The sequence below is a fragment of the Scatophagus argus genome, chromosome 15, assembly GCF_020382885.2.
Source record: "Scatophagus argus isolate fScaArg1 chromosome 15, fScaArg1.pri, whole genome shotgun sequence".
In the NCBI taxonomy this organism is placed as follows: Eukaryota; Metazoa; Chordata; class Actinopteri; family Scatophagidae; genus Scatophagus; species Scatophagus argus.
The window spans coordinates 13,092,881-13,112,958 of record NC_058507.1 but is presented as its reverse complement, the minus strand read 5'-3'; the positions used below and the strand labels follow the sequence as shown (position 1 = coordinate 13,112,958).

The following is a 20,078-nucleotide window of genomic DNA, read 5'->3' as shown; positions in this document are numbered from 1 at the left end:
TTAATTGTGAGGATGGGTGACGGAGGGGTTCAGGCCCAGGGGTCAGTGGGTCAACCTTATTTTCTCACCCTGGTTTTCAGGGCCCGTGGAGATGGGGGTCAGCATGTCAAATTAAATCTCATTCCCAGGTTTCCCTCCCTGCTGTCATGTATATTCATCAGAGCTCCAGGTGCCTACCACTTCTGGAAATTCACAAAAAGGTTAACTGCTAAAATAAATAATAAAAAATGCCCCTGTTAAAACCGTTGACCTTGTGGAATAAGCCCTTTGCCTGAGCACTCCTGGAATTCCTCTTGAAATATTAAGCCTTCACTATATAAAACTGAAACACAACTACCAATATGCTAAAGAAAATGTTGTCAGATCTGTTTCTTTTTTTTGTTTTCTGTTGCTCTTAATTCAAACAATGCACAAAATCCATCAAATATCACTGATATCACTGCTGTAGGCAGTTATTTAAATTTGCTGTTTTAAAAATGATCCACTTGTACTCTTAAATGTCCTTGCAGACAGAAATTGAAAAAGTGAATCCATTTCATGCCTTTCTAAAATAGAACTTGCCGCTCTTGATAATGAATGCAGATTGCATCCCCATAAATTAATGCACGGCTCTCTGTTCATCTGCTTTATGTTCTCTGTTTCAGATGGATATGTGCACCTGTGCGATAGGGCACCTGCACTTGGCTTATTAAAGGCTATATATTAAAACGTGGGAGCACAAGATGGTTCCATTTAGCTTTTATTTCACAAATTCAGAGTAAGCTTAACCCCAGTTCAAAGGCCATCTTCAGGGTGACACTTAGCATAATTGCATAAGTGTCTTAACTGTTTCCCCTCCAGCTCAATGTGGTCATTTATAATAAATGTTCTGGCTTGAATCCCCTTAACTCATTCTGCTATGACACATTATACCACTGCTATGCTTATGTTTTTAACAAGCCTGCATATATTGATTAATGATACTGAGGGAATACTAACCACTTGAACCTGGCGTATTAATCAAACAGTCTAAAATATTTCTATAAATATTAGTAATCTCTAATGGGACAGGTCCAATTTAAATCTATAAATACCATTTTATGGAAAAAATGAATTATGAACATTAAATAGTTTGACAGCAGCAATAGTCGTAATAAATAATTCAATATGTGGGGCAGGTGCTAATTAGTGTGTGTGCTACACAGACAGAGCAGACAGGAGAGGGTCCGCTGAACCCACTGTGGTTTGGTGCCATAAAATCTATAGTTCTGTCTTACTTCCTTCCTCAAGGTAAGAGCATTTCAAATTCTGCTGCCTGGCTGCCCAAAGGAGCGGTGCTCGTCTAAGATACAGTATCTCTCCCTCTCTCTTTTTTCTGTCTCTGTTCTTCCTCCTTTTGTTCCCTTTGTACCGATCAAAATTCATGCTGAGTAGTGGGTTATGGGCCTGCAAACGCACACTGCGCAGTTTGGTTTTAATCTGATTCCACCTGGCCCCCCTAACAGCATTTCAGATTCCTAATATCATTCCTCTGGTGCTGCTGTGACCAGGATTAGCTGGCCTAATGATCTCGCAGCTCGTCTCACATTCACTGTTCCTCCACTTCTGAGAGGAGAACCAACGAGCACTCGTTTTGTCACGTCTCAACACTTCCCTCGCCTGCAAGCGAAACTCTGAACACTGGGTGACACCATCGGAAGAATGCAGTACATCCGATCTAATTGAGCCAATTTGTAAGTATTCCTGCTGAGAGCTTCCTGCTCACTTCAGGAGGATACTGACATCCTCTGCTGTTCTCTGGGTGACTACAGATCTCTTCCTGTTTCATATGTAAGTCACAAGCACAAACCCATGCTAGAGGCTCAACTTGAGCATTGAGTAAATTCTTCATGTCCTTTTCACTCTCAAGGCCATAAGATGCCAAAAACACAATTTCATAACATTTGCTAACCTCATCCCGGAGTGTCACATCCTTGCTACCTGATCAGACTGGGTAAGTGGAGGGGAAGGGGTGGGTTGTGGAGGTGGGGGTTGACATCTGCAGGCAGGGTGACGGTGATATCAGATGCCCTAGTAGGGGCAGATCTGTCTGGGGGGCCCCAGGCGATGTGGCCTGATAAGCCACTGGCCCCAGAGTCAGCGCTGGTAGGACGAACTCAATTAGCTCCTGACAGACCTCCTCTCAGCCCGGCTCAGCCTCCCCGCCACAGCCAGAACCCACTGGCAGCTGCCACACTGACCTCTCCTCCAGGGGCCACTGCCACCTCTTACCGCTTCAACACACAGTCAGGGATTCATTTTTTTGGAGAGCGGACACCTCACTGAAATTCTGCACAGCCCAACTAAAGTCACGGAAATACATGCAGGGGTGTGTATGGTACCAAGGGTGTGTTCTCGCAGAGGAGCATGTAAATGAAAAGGACTGGGGCTCAGGGAGGGGTTGGGGAGGCCCTTGGGAGAAAGGAGGGGAATGGAGATTCCAAAACACACTTAGCTGAAATATGGAGGACGCCTTTCTGTCTAACTGGTTCCAGGTTAATGACCACCAGGGGACTAAGGGGCCAGAGTCTGTGCTTATGTGCTCATTGGTCTGAAGGTGTGTTTGTGCTGCAGACAGAATATGAAAGATGGAAATATGGTGAGGGTGTTGGTGGTGTTGCGGGGGGGGACACCATAGGGACCCATTCTAATCTACGAGGGAGAGGCCCCTAATTTTGGAGTTTCTCATTCATTAGTCCTGCTCTGTCAGAGGGAGGAGGGAACCGACCGGGCGAACCTGAAGGGAGGGGCCTCTCTATTAACAGATATGCCAGACACTCAGGAGAAGCTGACAGAGATTTATGATGTGCAGATCTATGGAGGCAAACAAAAGGGAAGTCGAGGAGACAGAAAAACAGGAAAAGACAAAGTAAGCGATACATGAGGGAAAGGGAGAGAAGAGTTGTATTTATCGTACCAGTGAAGAGCGAGGGCCCCAGATCAATAGTCGGTAGGTTAGGGGCTCGTGCAGGGTTACCACTGGGGGGACCGTGCTGCTCTGTGGCCTGGGCAATTAAGTTTTTCAGTCTCCAGCAGAGGATTATATTTAGCTGCACCACAGCGATGTCACTGTAGTCTTTATAAAGCCATGAGCTCACTCCACTATGACAACATGAGCCCCATGCTCCAGAGGCACCACAAGAACGCGCTGGCCAAGAAGCAGATCACATCTATTGATCTCCCCTCTCGCTCCTTCCTGTTCCAGAGATGCCACTGGCAGGAAAGAGGGCCTCTTGTGATACAGGCGCTGCTGTTTGTCTGACGTAAACTGTCTGGGCCGCACTGGGCAGATCTAGTTCTAATAAGGGGCTGAGTTCAGGATGTTTGAGAGAAGCAAATGCATAATGACAGAGCTACTGTCAGTAGGGGGATGTGAGAGAGTTGGGCAGACAATTAATCAGAAATATTATCAAAATCACTGCATGGCCAAGTACACTTTACAAATTACATTAAGTACAGTTGTTTTGATAAAGGTAAAATGTATCACAGCATACCATTATAAATGAAGTATTGTGGTGCTTATTTTATTTTATTTTTTTCAGTGAAAATGAGCTTGTTAGCATTTCTACTCATATTGCAACATATGTCAAAATAATCATTATATGACTAATCGTTTCATATTATTCAGCCCAAGTTGTCGGTCACATGAGCAGAGAGCAAAGAGTTAACAATCATCTATGCAGACCCAGTGGGGGAGCTCCCTGCAGAATTGGACAGCTCATCATACTGTGTGTAAAAAAGAAGCTCAGTGATAAGTCTAGCCTGCCGTGCAGAGCTTTTGGGATCAAATTTCTAATTCTGCCTTTTCATTAGAAAAGATTAGCTTCCATTACATCCATTATGTGGCATGACCATGGTATAATTTAACAACATAAATTTACAATAGTTCATGATAACTAGAAAAAAGTAATTATGGTCCACTACTGGCAAAAATCACCCTTAAAAGAGTTTGTGATTATCAGGGTTTTGTACATGAGAGGTGTCCTCCAAAGCTCGCCGTAAGGAGACTGGTGTGGTTAGCGACATCAGACACAACCTGGTGTTGTGTGATATGTCACTGATACACTGCGGCCAATATCACAATACGCTCTCCTGCGATACTGAGGCATAGGGGCATCCTTCCTTTGCAACATGTTTTAACTTTAAACTATTCTGCTTTATAACAGTTCAGCTCTGTTTAACATTTGAATGAACCTGTGAACACATCCAAGGCAAAAACCATCGCTTCAGTTAAACTGACGCTGTCATGTATCGTTACTGAATGTTTTGCAAGATGTCGTTTGTCACAGATGCATCATGAAGCCATCATCATATCGTGACAGTCAAGAGTTCGCTTGTGACTCTCGATCAGTCATAAACAGTTTGAGTTCCCTTCAAATGTCAACTTGTGTAACATAGTATAGTGATTCAATATAGTCACAGGAAAAAATTCAAAGATTCAGAGTGACCACAATTTAAACACTTGAATAAAAAAAAACTTGGTAATATGCTCCAAAATATCTGATTTGTCCAGACTAATATTGTATCAGTAAGCCACAAAAAAATCACTTTTATGCCACAAAAGACTTTAAGGCTAAATTTTTGTTTAACTACCATATATTATGTGGAAAGCCAGCAGACATCAGCACACCTCTCAGTACTGTTCCTTGTGAACAAACTGTCGGAAAATATGTCCAAGAAGTTGGATAATTTTATCAGAAAGGTGAAAAGTATTTGTAATTGTGCTGCATGCTTTTTGGAGTGTGTGTGCATTGGTGTGTGTGTGCGTGTTTGTGTGTATGAGTATCACAAAGAAATATTATTAGAAAGGGTTAAGGCTATTTAACACAGTCCAGTGTAAATCATAGGTTTAGACACAGTGACTGTGCGTACAGGAGGACGGAGGCATGGAGCCATGCATGAAATTACTTCATTAATCTTCTTCTGATAGGCCGTCCATGTTTAGGAGGGGGAACTCTACCTGCTTAAAACAAAGAGCACATGCTGCCTCCATCATACATTTTCCTTTTAATAAAAAGGAGAGCTAAAATACAAACATACAAAAACACACGCACATCGCATGTGCAGGGCAATACGAACAGGCCAAAATTGGCAGGTTTCTCAAGGATGCAGCAACATTGAACTGCAATCAGATCAGGTTCACAGTCAGTGTGTAATCATGGCACGTAGGCAGGATTAAAATAACACCCATAATACAACGTGATCATTGTGTCAAAAATTTTAGCTTGATCTCTCACATTTAACTTGTTTGTAACACACAATTCAAACAAACTCCAAACTGAACTGATGCTGCTCAAAACACCATGACTGTCTGCCACAGCAGCAGACAGTCATAGCAATAGCCTCTAGGCTTTTACAGGCTCATCTCTACCAGCTGCCACACATTCCCCATAAATAGTGCTGGTAATAAAAAGGCGGGTGGGCCTAACTGATTTATACGGTAGTGTCCACCACCACACCATTCAGGAATAATTAAACTTTGGGAATATTTCCTGAATTAATGTGTCTCCTTCAGGGGGCAATCTAAACATACATTTCAGCGTTCACCACGTCTGGTGTCACCGGACGTACTGGGAGGGAGGGACTCTCCAAGTGGCAGGTTCAACAACCAGCCGCTCAATGTGACCATTCGATTGCACTTAGTGCTCGAGGGGTGGTCTCATAAGGAGGCATTTTAATGTGAACATGTTTTGTGACCAACACACGAGCACACAGCTGTATAAATTCATGGCATATATGAAGTAACACACACACACACTCTCTCTCTCTCTCTCTCTTTTACACTCACAGACCTGTAAGTTATCGGATTGAATGACTGTATTACAGTAAAAGATAATGTTTTCTGTAACAGCGAGTGGAACTTGCTATTTTGTTTAATTTTTGAATCACTGAAAAGATTTAAAGGACTGGAACCAGACTACAACTGCACAGGAAAACGGTGCCTCTGATTTAAAGTGAGCAAAAGCAAAACCACTTTAAACAAATATTTAAAATACTGGGCTCTGTTTTAAAAAAGGAAAAAAAGGAAAAAACTGAAGGTATAATGTGGTTTAATGTTGTGAGAGAATTGCCAATTCTGTGTGAGATACAAGGAAATTAAAAGGGTTTTGCTACAATTTTTTTCAAATTGCTGTTTTACTTACTTATAGTGTTAAGTTTCTGATGGTTAAAAACAGCATTTCAAAGAAATATCATATAGCGCCGCCTAATTAAAAATTCAAAGGAAAGCATTTTGTTATTTCTGTGATACAAAGCGTATTTGACATGGATCAAGAAAATCAAATACATCAATAGGAATTTCTGTTCAGCACAGAGAAAGTAGGCCTGTAGTGGCTGGCTTTTTGTGCAGTGCCACGTTAATGGCTGGTTATTGGTCACATCTACTTGCCTTGGGCAAATCAGGGATGTGCGATAGTAGTATTCTCTCACTCTCTCTCTCTACAACTACTACTGCAAGTGTGGAAACTGCATTAAACTTTTTCATTTCAACAGCTGAGGTTGACATCCCCCACAGTTTTCCTTCAACCTTCAGACTGCGCCTTTCAACATATGTATGCCTGAAGTATTCAATCACAGTTTTCCACAAAGTGATGAGAAATAAAGTGCTCGGTCTAAAAGCCGTAACGGGTGCGAAGCTCACCCTGGCCACGCAGAGAAGACTTGGTGAGGCTGTCAGTGGGAATCAGAGCTGCGACTCTGACGGACGGTTTCAATATTGATTTCATAAATAAACAAAGCTAAGCATCGATCCTAATGTTATTTTGCATTTCAATTACTGCTCCGAAACATAACCTTCAAACAACTGGCCGTTCAATACCAATAGCCTTCACTGATAAACACCCATATAGTTACCCAGCGTGCATCACATTTTCTTACCAAGTGTGAATTCGTGGACCGAGAATTTTCCCTCCACTGCTTTTACGACAGAGCGGTTAAAAAGCAGCTGTGGGGGTACACGTCACACAGTACTAACTGAGAGAACCGTTAGAAACATCATGTTTTCTTGTAGCTAATTTACCACTCTAGTGTTTTCTGTATTTTTTGCAACTGCGCTACTTTAATAATAGTTCTTTCTGTGACTTCAGTGCTCTGGATGTGTGTGCATACATGCGTACATGCATATGCGTGTAAATGAGGAGGAGCCCTTCAAACATTGGAGCAACAGGAAGAAGTGCTGACGCACCGTGTCAGTGATAGCACTCTGCTGCCACAAGGGCATGAGAGCCCACGTAGGCTAGCATTATCCTTCTAGACTAATGGGCCCAGTTATTTTTAAACAGATTCTCACACACTGCAGCAGAGGTGTCCAAGGTTACAATGGATGAGAAATCAGGAGGGACGCATGCGGTGACGGCTGGTGGTTTCTGTCCAGGTGCATGTTGTGAAAAAGCCAAAGTCGTATGGTAGCTAATCAGTGAGAGGTGTAAAGGCCAAGAGTCAGATCGGGTGTCAAGACACAGCAAAGCAGTAACATCTTCCAAAATCGACCAATGATATCAAAAATACAATTTAATACTTAGACTGTGCTGAGATTTCTTTGTTTGCTTGTTTGTGTGTTGTTCTTTAAACAGATTTTTATTCACAATATTAAATGAAATGTAATGAAATTCTGATAAATCTAAAAAAGAATCTACGTCTGGATATTGCATGCTTTTCTTACTCTTCACTTCCTAATGAACTTCCTTGGGAATGAAGCACCACAAACTATAAATGAATGGGTGAGTTTAATGTGGCAGCTCATTATAAGCTACCCTAAGCGCTAACAAGTAAGAATACCTCTGAAGCTACAGAACAGTGTAACATCCAGAGTATCAATATACTCTGCATCCCCATTTGGCCTGGAGGGGGACAACATGCTTCACCCTCCTCCCCCTCAGCCTGAGCTGAGTGACATATTTACAGTGAAAGTAATAATACTAGATACCAGAAATGAGACGGCTCCAGCGTGGCCAGTGGACTCAGGAATCTCTCTAATGAATTGGACAACAAAGCCCTGTTGGTACAAGGAAGAAGTATTCAGAATTGGATGACAAAGTGAATTTTAAAACATCAGGTTTCCTTTAAAAGGCACATATTCCTACACCTCCAAAAAGCTCAGGGAGGTGAGGAGGGAGTGGGACAGGTGGGTTGGCTGGTCAGCTGAGCTGGACGGTGCAGCTACAGAGGCCACCAGCTCCTGGCTCATAGTGGGGTGGCCATTCTTGGCCAAGAGCCTCTTCTGGTAATGTATTCTGAAACCAAATTACCGTAAGCTGATCCCATCTGGATAGTGTCTGTGCACGACTGCTTTGGTTACCCACCACTGCCTCTAGCCTGCGATAGCATCTCGATGAAGACAGCAAAAATCTGATTAACCCAATAACAATGAAACACTTGGTCAAAGAGCAAAGAGCTTTTAACTTAAGATACACTAATGCAATTCCCTCGCCTTGTTTTCTGAAACCTAATAAGAATCAAGCGGACAGACTGCTAGAGATGGGTGTTTCCAGGCTCTAATGCAGCAAGCTGGGAATGAAGTCAAATAAATTGAAATCTAATTCATCATTGTGTGCTAACTTCTTTCTGCTTCTCTAAAAAATACATTAAAAAGCTCTTATTACATGAAGGGAAATTGGATAGCCTAGTTAGTTTAAAGCAGTGGCTCTGCCACGGCTTCAGGAAGGCGAGGGTGTTGATGGAACATTTAGAAGCGGAAAAAAGTCACATCTCAATTCACTGCCGCTCAGACTGTGTGTTTTCTAGCAAGCACAGAGGAACTCAGACTGACAGTCCTCAGCACTGGCTGACTTCTGAAGGCACGAACTGCTCCTGCAGTAGAGGATCAACAAAAGGAGCCTGTCACAGAAAACGGCTCGTCTCATTGCATGAACCAAGAGATATTTAGACTCCAACAAGTCAAGCAAAAGTAAATAACAGGTCGACTGTTGTGCAATGAGTACCAATGTCCATTTTGAGAAAATATATAGGAATCATTGCTTTGAGTGAAACCTGTTATCCGAATAAAATCTTCCATACGATCACATTTGTAAAAATCTCCAGTGTGCAAAGAGATAAGAGGAGCATCTGTCTATTCTGCAGGCAAAACTCTGAGTTTCTATCTAAATCCCAGGCAGTAACGATGCCCTCATGTCAATCTATAGAGTATATTACTACAGTGATTCCACAACAGTGCTGTGCTAATTACAAGGAGCTCGTACGTCCCACTAATCCTCTCACCCAAGCATCACGGCCACATCCAGCCCACAGTGAGGGGCTGCAAATACCGCTGTACAATTAGCAGAAGACAGCCACTGCTGGACCAAAATTAACAGCAGACTCAGGCCAGCGCTGGAGAGACCCCACAAATAGCAAACTGTTGGTAGGTGGACTTATAATCAGGAAATTTTATTATCATCATCCCTGCATGTGAATGTGAAGGATTATTTGCTTAGGAGTTAGAGAGAAACTATTATTATGCTCACAAAAACAATTTTAAACACATCTACCTGTTCACAATTCAGCTTTGAAAAAGTAAATGCTCCTTTCAAGTATCCACAGGAATCAAATATTCTAAACATGGGAAACAAAAATTCAACAGCTTTCTTGTATAGAGTTGTGTCGATACAAATCAATATTTTCTTTTATTGTACGCACATTTCAAATCACTGCAGAGCATCACTAAGTCTGTAATAATACTGCAGTTTGACAAAAATTTGCTGCAGTGTTTTGGGGGAACAAATACAATTTAAATTTAACTGTAAAATATTACTGAAATATATTTTGTCATTTAGGAACTTATTATTTTACATTTGATAAATTGACTAAAACATTTTTGTGTAAAAGTGCATTTAAAAACACTTTTCTGAATTGTTCCAAATTATCTGAAAGGAGACAAAGTCAAATAAAGTCAAATGAAACAAATTATTCCCAACATAACTGAAAATGTCCAGTGTTTTCCTGTTTAATAATGTTTCTCCTTGTTGCAATGAATATGTTTAAAAATGTGTTGGAGAGAGCATTTGCAGAGAAAATAATTTGAAAATAAAAAATGTCTCCTCAGAATTAACAATGATCATATATTCACATTTTAAAATATACATATTTGGTGGGATGGTGTAAAACTCTGCTTAAAAGTAAAATTGTAGTACTTTGCCTTACAATTTAGATGATACTGCAATGAAAAAAGATTAACACACTTGAATGCATAATAGCTGACGTGTAACAGAAATGTCCACTCTGTTACTGCTGTTCGTGGTATTTTGTATGAATGTGGATCTGACAGAGAACTGAAACTGGATAATCCATCTTAGCGGAAAAACAAAGGAGATTATTGCACATATGTTTAAGGTATTAATGTGTTTTCTAGAATGACTTTTTGGATTTGCAGTGATTAAAGCCCCAAGTAAAGAATATCTGTAAACAAATTGGTCAAAAAAAAGCAGCAGAATTCAGCTCTCTAACTTCAATGCATGTGTTACTTTAAAATCAAATAAATTCTTAAATTACCATTAAACCTTAGTTATGGCATCCTTAAATAACATCCAATACATGAAAAGTTACAAGAAATGCTTAGGTAAATTATAAGAATGCATAATTGAAATTGTCTTTTAGTAGTTTTTAAAGAAACAGAATAAGAACAATGAAAATTGATACAAATGCAAAAATGTGTGAACGCACCGAGGTGTAAGGCAACTGTAACAGGTGACTGAAACGTCTTTGAACATCTGACTGGTCTTCCACAAATCACCACCTTTGTGTATATACTACTTCACCGATGATATCTAATGAAAATATTATACAATATATAATAAAGACTGAGGTAGAAATGATCTAAAAATTGAAACAAAGCTTCAAAGAAGCCTGATGCTTCAGTCTCTGTTTTTCATGCCTTAACACGGATGTACTGTAGTAAATATTGTACCACAAAACTATTTCCAATTTTAAAAAAATTAAACAACAAATAAATATTTTCTACGCTTTAAAACAGTTTGTTTTGTATCAAAGTAATGAAAGTTGGATTTACAAGTTAAAGAGTGGCAGGTGCTGTGAGCTCAGACTGTCCCAGCAGCCAGGAGCAGCAGCCTGTCTGCTGTGCCGCTGGCTGGGACAGACCTGCCAGCTCACCGACGTTACAGGGTGCTTTCATTCGTCTTTCTCTGGCCACACTTATTACAGTGGGTAATTTATCCTTTCCAATTCCACGGATTCACATTAATCTCCTCTCCTTAAAATATTATTCTCACTCTCCCTGGGCGGCCCAATCTAGGAACAAAGCCATCAGCAAACAACCTCCTAACCCAACTGGACAGATACCCCAGATTCTTTAGAGGGAAAAATACGCACTTTGCAGGGGGGCAAGCGAAATCAATCAGCCATGCTCTGAATGAAATTTGTAAAGACTGGCGTACATGATGTGTGCTCTTAAAAAAATCTACACACACACACATATACACAGTTGCACCTGCCCTGTTGCTCTAGACTAGTCATGTCTTACGTGATTTAAGAGCCCTTAAAACAACGAAAAAGAAAAAGTGCATGTTGAAGAGTTTGAGTAGGTGTGAGAGGCAAAGTACATCACTGCTAAAACAAGAAAAAGTTCAGTTCCTAGACTAGCAGGGTTCACCACACAAGACTAACAGACACTGTTAAAAGAGCGAGCGGTGACGGGAAAAAAAAAGGAATGAGAGCAAAGAAACAAAACTGCATCACAACAGAGGGGTTAAAAAGGAAAAGTGAAAGAGGGAAATAAAGAAATAAAGTGCACCTACTGGTTATGATAGCTGAGAGGGTCTGGAAGACAAAGTTCTGAAATGTCCATCAGTCCAGTTTTAGCATTCCAGGAATGAGAGGAGGAGGAAAGAGAAAACAATTGAGACCCGCTTCTTCCCCAAATGATAGCACAGCACCCTCAGAGACAACGCTGCCGAAAAACCCCCTCCAGCACCACTTCCCCCAGCCTGCACAGGTATGTTGGACTCTGATGGACTGAGTGGGCGCGTGTGTGCATGAGCATGTGTGTTGTGTGTGTGTGTGTGTGTGTTTATGTATATTTGTGTGGGAGAAAGAGAGAGAGAAAGTGTCTGAGTGTATGTAAGTGAATGTGTATGACAGAGAGGGAGACAGACAGAGAGAGAGAGGTAGAGAGTGAGGGGGGGAGGGACAGACAGACAAGAGAGGTAAAGGGGGGGTGAGAGAGAGACACAGAGAGAGAGCGAGAGAGAGGTGCAGGCAGCAGTGGGATGAGCGCTAAGATGGAGAGAGCATGAGAGCGCGAGCGAGAGGAATGACTCTTTCCATGGTCGGGATAGGGCTCTTTAAGACTCAAGGGCTTGATGAATATGGAACAGCTGCTGTTGGCTGGCTCCGAGGGGCAGGACTTAAAGCGACAGAGGGGCCGGCGGAGCACCGGGGAGGAGGGATCCAAACGCCTCACTCTGCACACACTCTGCTGTACACAAGCACAACACACACGCACAAGCATACACGCCGCACGCAGCTCTCACACACAGAAAGACTAAACGACCGATCACATGAACAACTGAGATGCTACAAGGAGGACGATCGACACACAAAGTTTCCTTTTCAGTCAAAGAGCTGCGAACGTCTGGATGCTCAAAATTCAAATTCAAGAGTAACTGAAAAAAAAAAGAAACAGAAGCATTACATTGTCTGACTTCACAAGAAGCTTCATTTATTTCTGTTCTGACTTGTAGAAAATATTGTATATATTATTTTAAATTTTAATTAACATTTTCACACCTATTTTTTGATGTCAAACAAAGCCAAATGAAAGCCGAAAGTAATCACACAACTACAGCAGAGAACTTTGCCAAGCAGCTTCTGAGCTTCACTATCGCGCCGAAAAGACTTAGACAGATCTACTCTGTGCATTTTTACAACATCAAAGTGTACAGTTGTATAACACACCATAAAGTAAAGTGTGACACCAGCCTATGCCACACTATAGAAGCTCCAGCAAGCAGTTGAGTGCATCTGCAGCACTTCACTTTCAAAAAGCAATAGCTTTCAAACCACTAAGGACACTAAATGTATTTATTGAGCTGTGTCGCTAGCTCCATTTGCCAGTGTTACATGTGAGGTACCACTGAGAAACCTTTCACCACCTGTGAGAGATGATCTCAAGCCATAACTCATATTCTGGAAGCCCATCAGCTTCTAAAGCAGCGGAAAATCCAGCTCTGTCTTCTCTAACCCCAGCTTTAGAACCGCCTGTGTTTCACTGTTGATGAAGCTCAGTAAGAATGCCGAGAATGCAGATACCATTTCACAGTCAGTGAGGGTCTCCGTGTTACAGTATCCGCACATTATAAGAACAGAGCTTACCATGGCATCTTATTGGAGAAATGAGCAGTCCGGCAGTGGCTGGCACTGAGTCAAGCAGAAAGAAACATCAGCTTGCCCACTCCTTTAAAACTCACAAGGTGCCTGACAAAAGTCTTCAGCTACTTCAGTAGAAATGAGAGTGAGAGATGAGCAGTGGAGATCTATACCAGCAGATTCATGCAGAAAGATGTGTTAGTTTGCTCTGGTGCTCCCCAGCTTTCTCTGCTGAACAGGAACAGCATAACCCTTGGAGAGGAATCCGGTTCCATTCATCGGCTCACGTTTCTATAATCAATGCAAAAACATCACGCAATCCCTATTGATCATCACAGGCCTATTGATGTGCAGCAATAGTGCCACCACAGTGGCACAGATCACACAGCATCTGGTCCCTTTTTGTGACAAAAACAAATGACTAAATAAATGAAAATCCAATTAAGATTGATGCCAAATCAAACACCTGTCAGTTTAATTCCTCAAAGAGGAAAAATCAAACTCAGATTTCAGACTTCAGTAAGACACTGAACAAAATACAGGACAAGAAAATAAAATACAACATAACTGTACACTTCATATGGCAAACACAAGACACAATGTACGGTGTATATTGTACTTCATTACTGATTAGAATTCAAACGTAATTTTAAATTCAATCAATATTATTTATTTAAGTTGTGGTGCTCCAATCTATCTATTTTGTAGGTAAAATATCTTATTAACAACAGCTGAGTTAAACGAAATGAAACTGTCAAAAAGTCAAGAGACGTACTACTCCACACAAAATCAGAAGAGTGACTACTTCTGAATGACAGACGTCACTTCTCTGCAAATTTTCTTTTGGCCTCCCAAGGTTTTCGACACCACACAGAATTTTCGTCACGCAGGATGAACTATGAAAGACCTGCCGCTGCTGCTATCATTGCTTCTTAATCAGCTCAGTTACGTAACAAATCACAGCATGTGACAGTTGATTTGACAGGAAGGGATCTGATACAAACAAAGAATGGAGCAGCACATGGCAAACACTCGATCACATGGGGCACACAAAGTTGGCTGAGTATGACAGCTGGGAGCAGGACTGCATTGATTTATTCAGTAACTAAATTTTTGTTTGTTTGTTTGAGATTTCTGTTTATTATGGCATCAAACATATGTGGATTTATTCACTGTGCAGTGCATGTGCATGTGTGCGTCTGTTTGTTTACATGTGCTGTGTTTAGTGGTGCAATAAAAAAAAAACATTCTGCACTGCAAATTAACGTGTCAAAAGAAGAAAACATTCAGTAAGACTGATGCTGCTTACAGGTCTCTTCATCAAACTTGAAGCAGACTGGTCAGTGGCATAAAAGGACTGGTAATAACACATGTATTAGTGTCATAAAATCATAATACCTTTTTTTTGTTTTGCAGAATAATTTAAACACCAGCTAATGTTTTCCACACAGAGCGACATCAAGCGTCATGATGGCCTGAAAATGTTGCTTTCATGAACTTCCTAATTGATTAAATGTCAATTTTATACAAAATGCCAATAAATTCTGGTGATGTAAACAAGACTGGCCCAGGAGAGAGAGCACAACTGCTCGTAAACAACCCACCATCCTTTAAACCACACTTTTGCAAAGAATTAACAAATAAATCTGCAGAATTTCTCTTTAAATAAATAGACAGCTAGGCCTTATATAAAATCGCCTTATTTAACCTTTTATGGATACATACAGTAATGGTCACACTGATAATGTAATTCAGTCACCATTTCCAGAGGACAGGGCACAGTGTGGCAGTTCCGCGTGCACTGCACATGCCTCAAACCGCGCGCGCTTCCCAGTAACTTTAGCCACAGGTGCGTGCAAGTTCGATTTAAAATAGCGCAAAAAAAGGTTTAAACTCGTCGAATTCAACAAGTACACAAAACTGTGAAAAACAAAACAACAGGGTGATGAATGTAGGCTAAGGCTAAGTGTACCTCACTCGGACACGTCATGTCTCATCCCCGGCTGAGCACAGCTCACAGTAGACGTTGTGGTGTCCCCAGGTTGGAGCGGTGCTGGTGGTGTGGCTGGGTGCGTCTGAGCGCGCCGTTTAACTGTCACACACCGCAGCCACACCATCAACTCCTCCTCCGGCGCGCGCCCTGTGGCTGAAACAAACACCTCCACCCTGTGCCTCCACCGGCAGCAGGACCCGGGTGAGCGGGGTCAGATGTGATTCAAGGAAATAAAAAAAGAAAAAAAGCGCGCTGCGAGGAAAACAGTTAACCGCCCACTTTGTCTTGTGACTTTAACATTTTTTTTTCTTTGCCTGGTGCTGTATGTTTAAAAATTACCACTAAATTTGTAGCTATAGTTATTATTCGTGTGAATTTAAAACCGGTACTCTGACCGTCAAGGACACTGTTTCCAGCTTTCTGAACTCTGCTGAGGTCTGTGAGAGACGCACTGGAATCATTTTGCCTCTCTGCTCATCACTCCCGAGCTGCGGTTTGTTCATTTTCACCTGAGAAAACGGCAGGTGTCAGCAGACGTGAAAAGGGCTGAAACTGTCGCCAGTCGGTTGGTTTCCACGATTGATGAATAAATAACAGGTCAATAGCAGTGTTGTCTCTTTTGTAGAGATCACAGTCGCTGTATCACGTAACCAAGGCGTTCACAAACTCTGGTTTTATTTTTAGTATCTATCTAAATATCTAGATTCTTTTATGGAGTTTGTTATATCATTTTCTCAGGGTGACAAACTGTAAAGGCCAACATGTGAGAGTAAACTATGCGCGCGTTTGTTACACATTGTAGTGAAATTCAACGTTTTGCCCCTCTCATCTCTCTGGATCTAAGCCTTATTTTGGGACCCACTGTCAGCCTTATGGCAAAACATGACATATTCCATGTAAAACCAATTCAAAGATACGTTTGCCAAAGAGCACACATGCTACTACATCTGGAGCATTTTTCATTTAAGAAGTGGAAACAATTTAAATTGTTTATATTTTTCTGTTTTTGTCCTGCACACATTTTATATTCTCCATCACTGACTGACTGCCTCAGCTGTGGACCAGAGCATAAAGCCAGCTGAGAACAGTAACCAACTCTATCGTCTCCACTAGGGGGAGGGCTATCTCACAGCAAGGCCACCTAGGAGCTGCAGCAGACGTACCTTTATTTATTTATTTATTTTCCAAGGGTGATAGTGTAATTCATAAACTGAATGAATGACAGTCAGGACAGTGCCAACAACCAGGCGCACAATGGAGACTTGACTGCATTTACTTCTGAGCACAAAAATCTATCCATTACAAACGTGTAATTATTGTCCTTAATAGATTAATTCATGCTGAAAGATAGAAATGGGTTCCAGGCTATTGATGTAATCATTTCACTGAGGAAATTAAGTGACATTAAAAGAATGATATTGTCACCGTGAAAGTATCATTGATTCTTTTCGAATGCAATTAACTGTATTTGAAAATGGACCTGCACACTGAGCTGCACAAGGAGCACTGAGGATCACTTCATTTGTGAGAGATATAAAGACCAAATTATCCCATCAAAGAGAAAATCTATAAATGTAATGGCACAGCACTTCGGCGCTAAGGAATGACAACAGCGGTGCTGTTCAGTTCCCTCTGATAGGTGCATTAACTACCAGTGAGTGGCTCTCAACAACCCACAGAAAGATTGTCCAGACTGTGTAGAATATCACTCAGTTTATGAATTCACACGTGTTTTTTTTTTTTTTTTTATTGGCTAACATAAACAATCTTCTCTTAAAAGTAGGAGCCATGAGATGTGTGGCTATAATATGTAAAGTCACTGAGATGAGGAACTATCATTGCTTATGAACAGAAGACTGGTTTGATGGAGTTGCACAATCATTTTTTTCAGTTTTAACATTTATTTACATTTGAACTGGAGCTGGAACAATTTGCTGATAAGTTGATCATCTGAAAATCAGTTGCCAACAGTTTAAGCAATTGTTTAAACATCAATCAAGCCAAGTTGAGATAAAATTTTAAACATTTCTACTTGACTAATGTGTCAATTAACCAAGTTAATCCTTTGTTTGGTAAATGTGCATTGGGGACCACAAAAACAGATTTCTTAATAACAAGATATTCCCTTTCTTACAATGTTACCAGTACAGCAGAGGATGCATTGTGCCATTACCAGTACTCTGAGAAATACACACAGCTGCTTACATTCACACTACACAAGATAGCAGGGGTTCTCCACCAAGTAGCCTACCATCCAACCAATAAAGCAACCCAGCCCTCCTGTTACCTGGCAAAACTCAAACACGGGAAGCCCAACAATGTCAAACCCTGTTGTTCTTTACTCAACAACAGTTGGTTTACAAAATAATAAAATACAACCCATCCTTTACAACAAGCACTCTATGCTAATGTTCAGACAACATGAGCAAATCAACAATAATCATGAATAAGGAGGCAAGTTAATCGAGCCTTTCAGATAGAAAATAACCAAAATCAGATACAACAAACTAATGAAAAAATTGATCAAAAGTAACTGAAAGACAAAAACAGAAGTGTCAATGGAGCTCCTAACCTTTCTTTCAGATTTTTTCTGTGGCAAAAACGACAATATTAACAACTTAAAGCAGTAGGGATACAGCTAAGCAGATATACAGCATTACCTTCATACGGGAAGCCAACCGTGTGTTCTTCATTCCTATTACAAAAGGCCTTCATTATCACCCGCAATATGTAAATAAACAACAATTTGAGACATCAAAGAAAGGCATACCTTGGAGATGGGAGATATGGTGACCAAACGGTCCTTGAGAACTCTTCACATTGTGTCGTGTAAGTGTAGTGGTGGGAGAGCTAACAATGCCTCCAGCTGGCTCCAATCTGTCTGCAACGATGACACGGGAAATACTTATGCAGAGGTAACACCTGCAAGGAAAACAGGTAAGGTGTAAACTTTATGTCTTTATAAAGAGTGCTCCACCCATTAGCCCTTAACCCCTCGTTCCTCCTGAGCTTCACCCTCTTGTTCAATTTCTGGCTCAAAAACAAAACAAAACAAAACAAAAAATAAACAAGCTGAAACCAAACTTGAGAGCACAAAATAGTGGTCCCCAAACCTGATGGATGATGTCATGGTAATCTCTGCCAGTGTAGTTTCATACACAAAAACACATTCCTATATTTGAGTATTGCAGTCAAATGACTTTCTCCATCCCATGTAATTTAATGGGATTGTCTAACAGTTTTCTGAATGTCATCATAAAATAAATTATGCCAGTGGATAACATCACCGGCCTATCAGCGCAGATTTCTATCACACTCACTCCTTTGTGCCATTGTGCAATGATGACTAAGCATGACACAACTCACGTTCAAGCACTTTTTAATTAGAAAGAATGAATCTTACAGGATGACTGACATTTTAGTTTGCTGTTTTTTAGCTTTAAATCAATGTCACCTCTTACATAGGGCACGTGTGCACTCCACATTTTTGTAATACCAATTTTGCATGTGTCATTTTGTTGACTTTTCATACTTCTAGGGTGAATTTTGATGGATTCCAACAAAAGCATGCTTGTGCAGCAGCTACTGGTCCACAAAGCTCCCTAACTCGATTACACTGCTGGTAATCCAGTGAAAAGAAATTCAGTGAAGAGGCAGAGAGAGAAAAACAAGAAACATATCAGACACAGCTACTGATGTGATCTCCAAGTGTCAGATAAATCAGACATCAATCTCCAGTCCTGGCCAAAAATGCTGCATAATTCAAACCCAAACATTTTTCTTTGCGTGATTCAAACCAAATCAGAGGGTCCAAAGCCTTTCTCCCTCCACCTGCTGTCAGCCACCCTCCATCCCACCCTCGCCTAAATTTCATTTAGGAGACATCTTTCTCCCTTTCCCCCTCTCTCATGCTCTCTACATCGTTGTCTCTTCTCTGTCTTTGAATTCAGTGCGCCGTAGCCCTTAGATTTACTTGCTTAACAAATATGGACAGGGGGCCTAAGTGGTTTTTGAAATCTTCGAATGGACTTTGGAGTGCCTGTGCCGTCCTGGGTGACAACAGTCTCTCGGTCTCTTTCTCTCTCTCTCTCTCTCTCGTCCTCCATCCCATATGTGTGTGACTGTGAGCATGTCTGGTTGTCTGTCTGTTTATTACGTCTTTACGTGCGTGCACATGCACATCCATGGCTTCCCCATGCTCTCCCAGACTCCCTGGCTGGGAGATGGCAGCGCTCGCTGGAGCGGCAGTCTGGAAATGAGATAAGGATGTCTGATTCATAGGATCTGACAGGAAATCTATACTCTGCAATGTTTATAATCCAGCCATTACTACACAGCCAAATGAAAGAACAATAATCCAATCATTTACTCCATATTTACCTGAGGCAGATTCTCAGCTTTAAAGGCAAAGTGCATTGCACAGTGAAGGAGGCTGTAAAACTACAGCTGATATGGGTGCGGGTGTGGAGGATGAACTGTCCTCTGGGGAGATGTGTGTCTTCAGGAGACAGGATGGTATTATAGTTCACCTGTGTATGCACAGCAGGGTTAAGGGTCACTCATTACTCATCATTAAGACCCCACTGATTCATGAGTAATTTACAAAAAAGCGAATAACTAGAGTTTATGAAACATGGGTTAAAGGTTGCAGAGATGATCTCTGTGAATGTGGAGAAATACAGCACACATGTATTGTACTGACAGAAGGCGTCTACTATTACAAGGCTTGTGCATGTTAAAGGAGATCACA

At 41.2% G+C, this 20,078-nt stretch overlaps 1 protein-coding gene across 10 annotated transcripts in view; it reads right to left on the bottom strand.

Moving 5' to 3' along the window:
- The window catches only part of esrrb (estrogen-related receptor beta), a 46,856-nt gene extending 27,289 nt beyond the window's left edge, over positions 1–19,567 (bottom strand). The window contains exons 1-3 of one of the 10 annotated variants that reach the window (XM_046413019.1): positions 19,485–19,567; positions 18,099–18,250; positions 17,989–18,023 (exon numbers count right to left, since the gene is read on the bottom strand). Coding sequence is in view for 5 of the 10 variants with exons in the window: in XM_046413011.1 (XP_046268967.1) it covers positions 7,943–8,011; positions 11,766–11,815 (119 nt within the window). In the remaining 5 variants the exon portion in view is untranslated. Of the gene's footprint in view, positions 1–7,942; positions 8,012–11,765; positions 12,174–15,307; positions 15,506–17,988; positions 18,024–18,098; positions 18,251–19,484 lie in introns of those variants that run through there. The other 9 variants (XM_046413021.1, XM_046413016.1, XM_046413020.1 and 6 more) reach the window with 9 other exon arrangements.
- Positions 19,568–20,078: the final 511 nt, after the last annotated feature.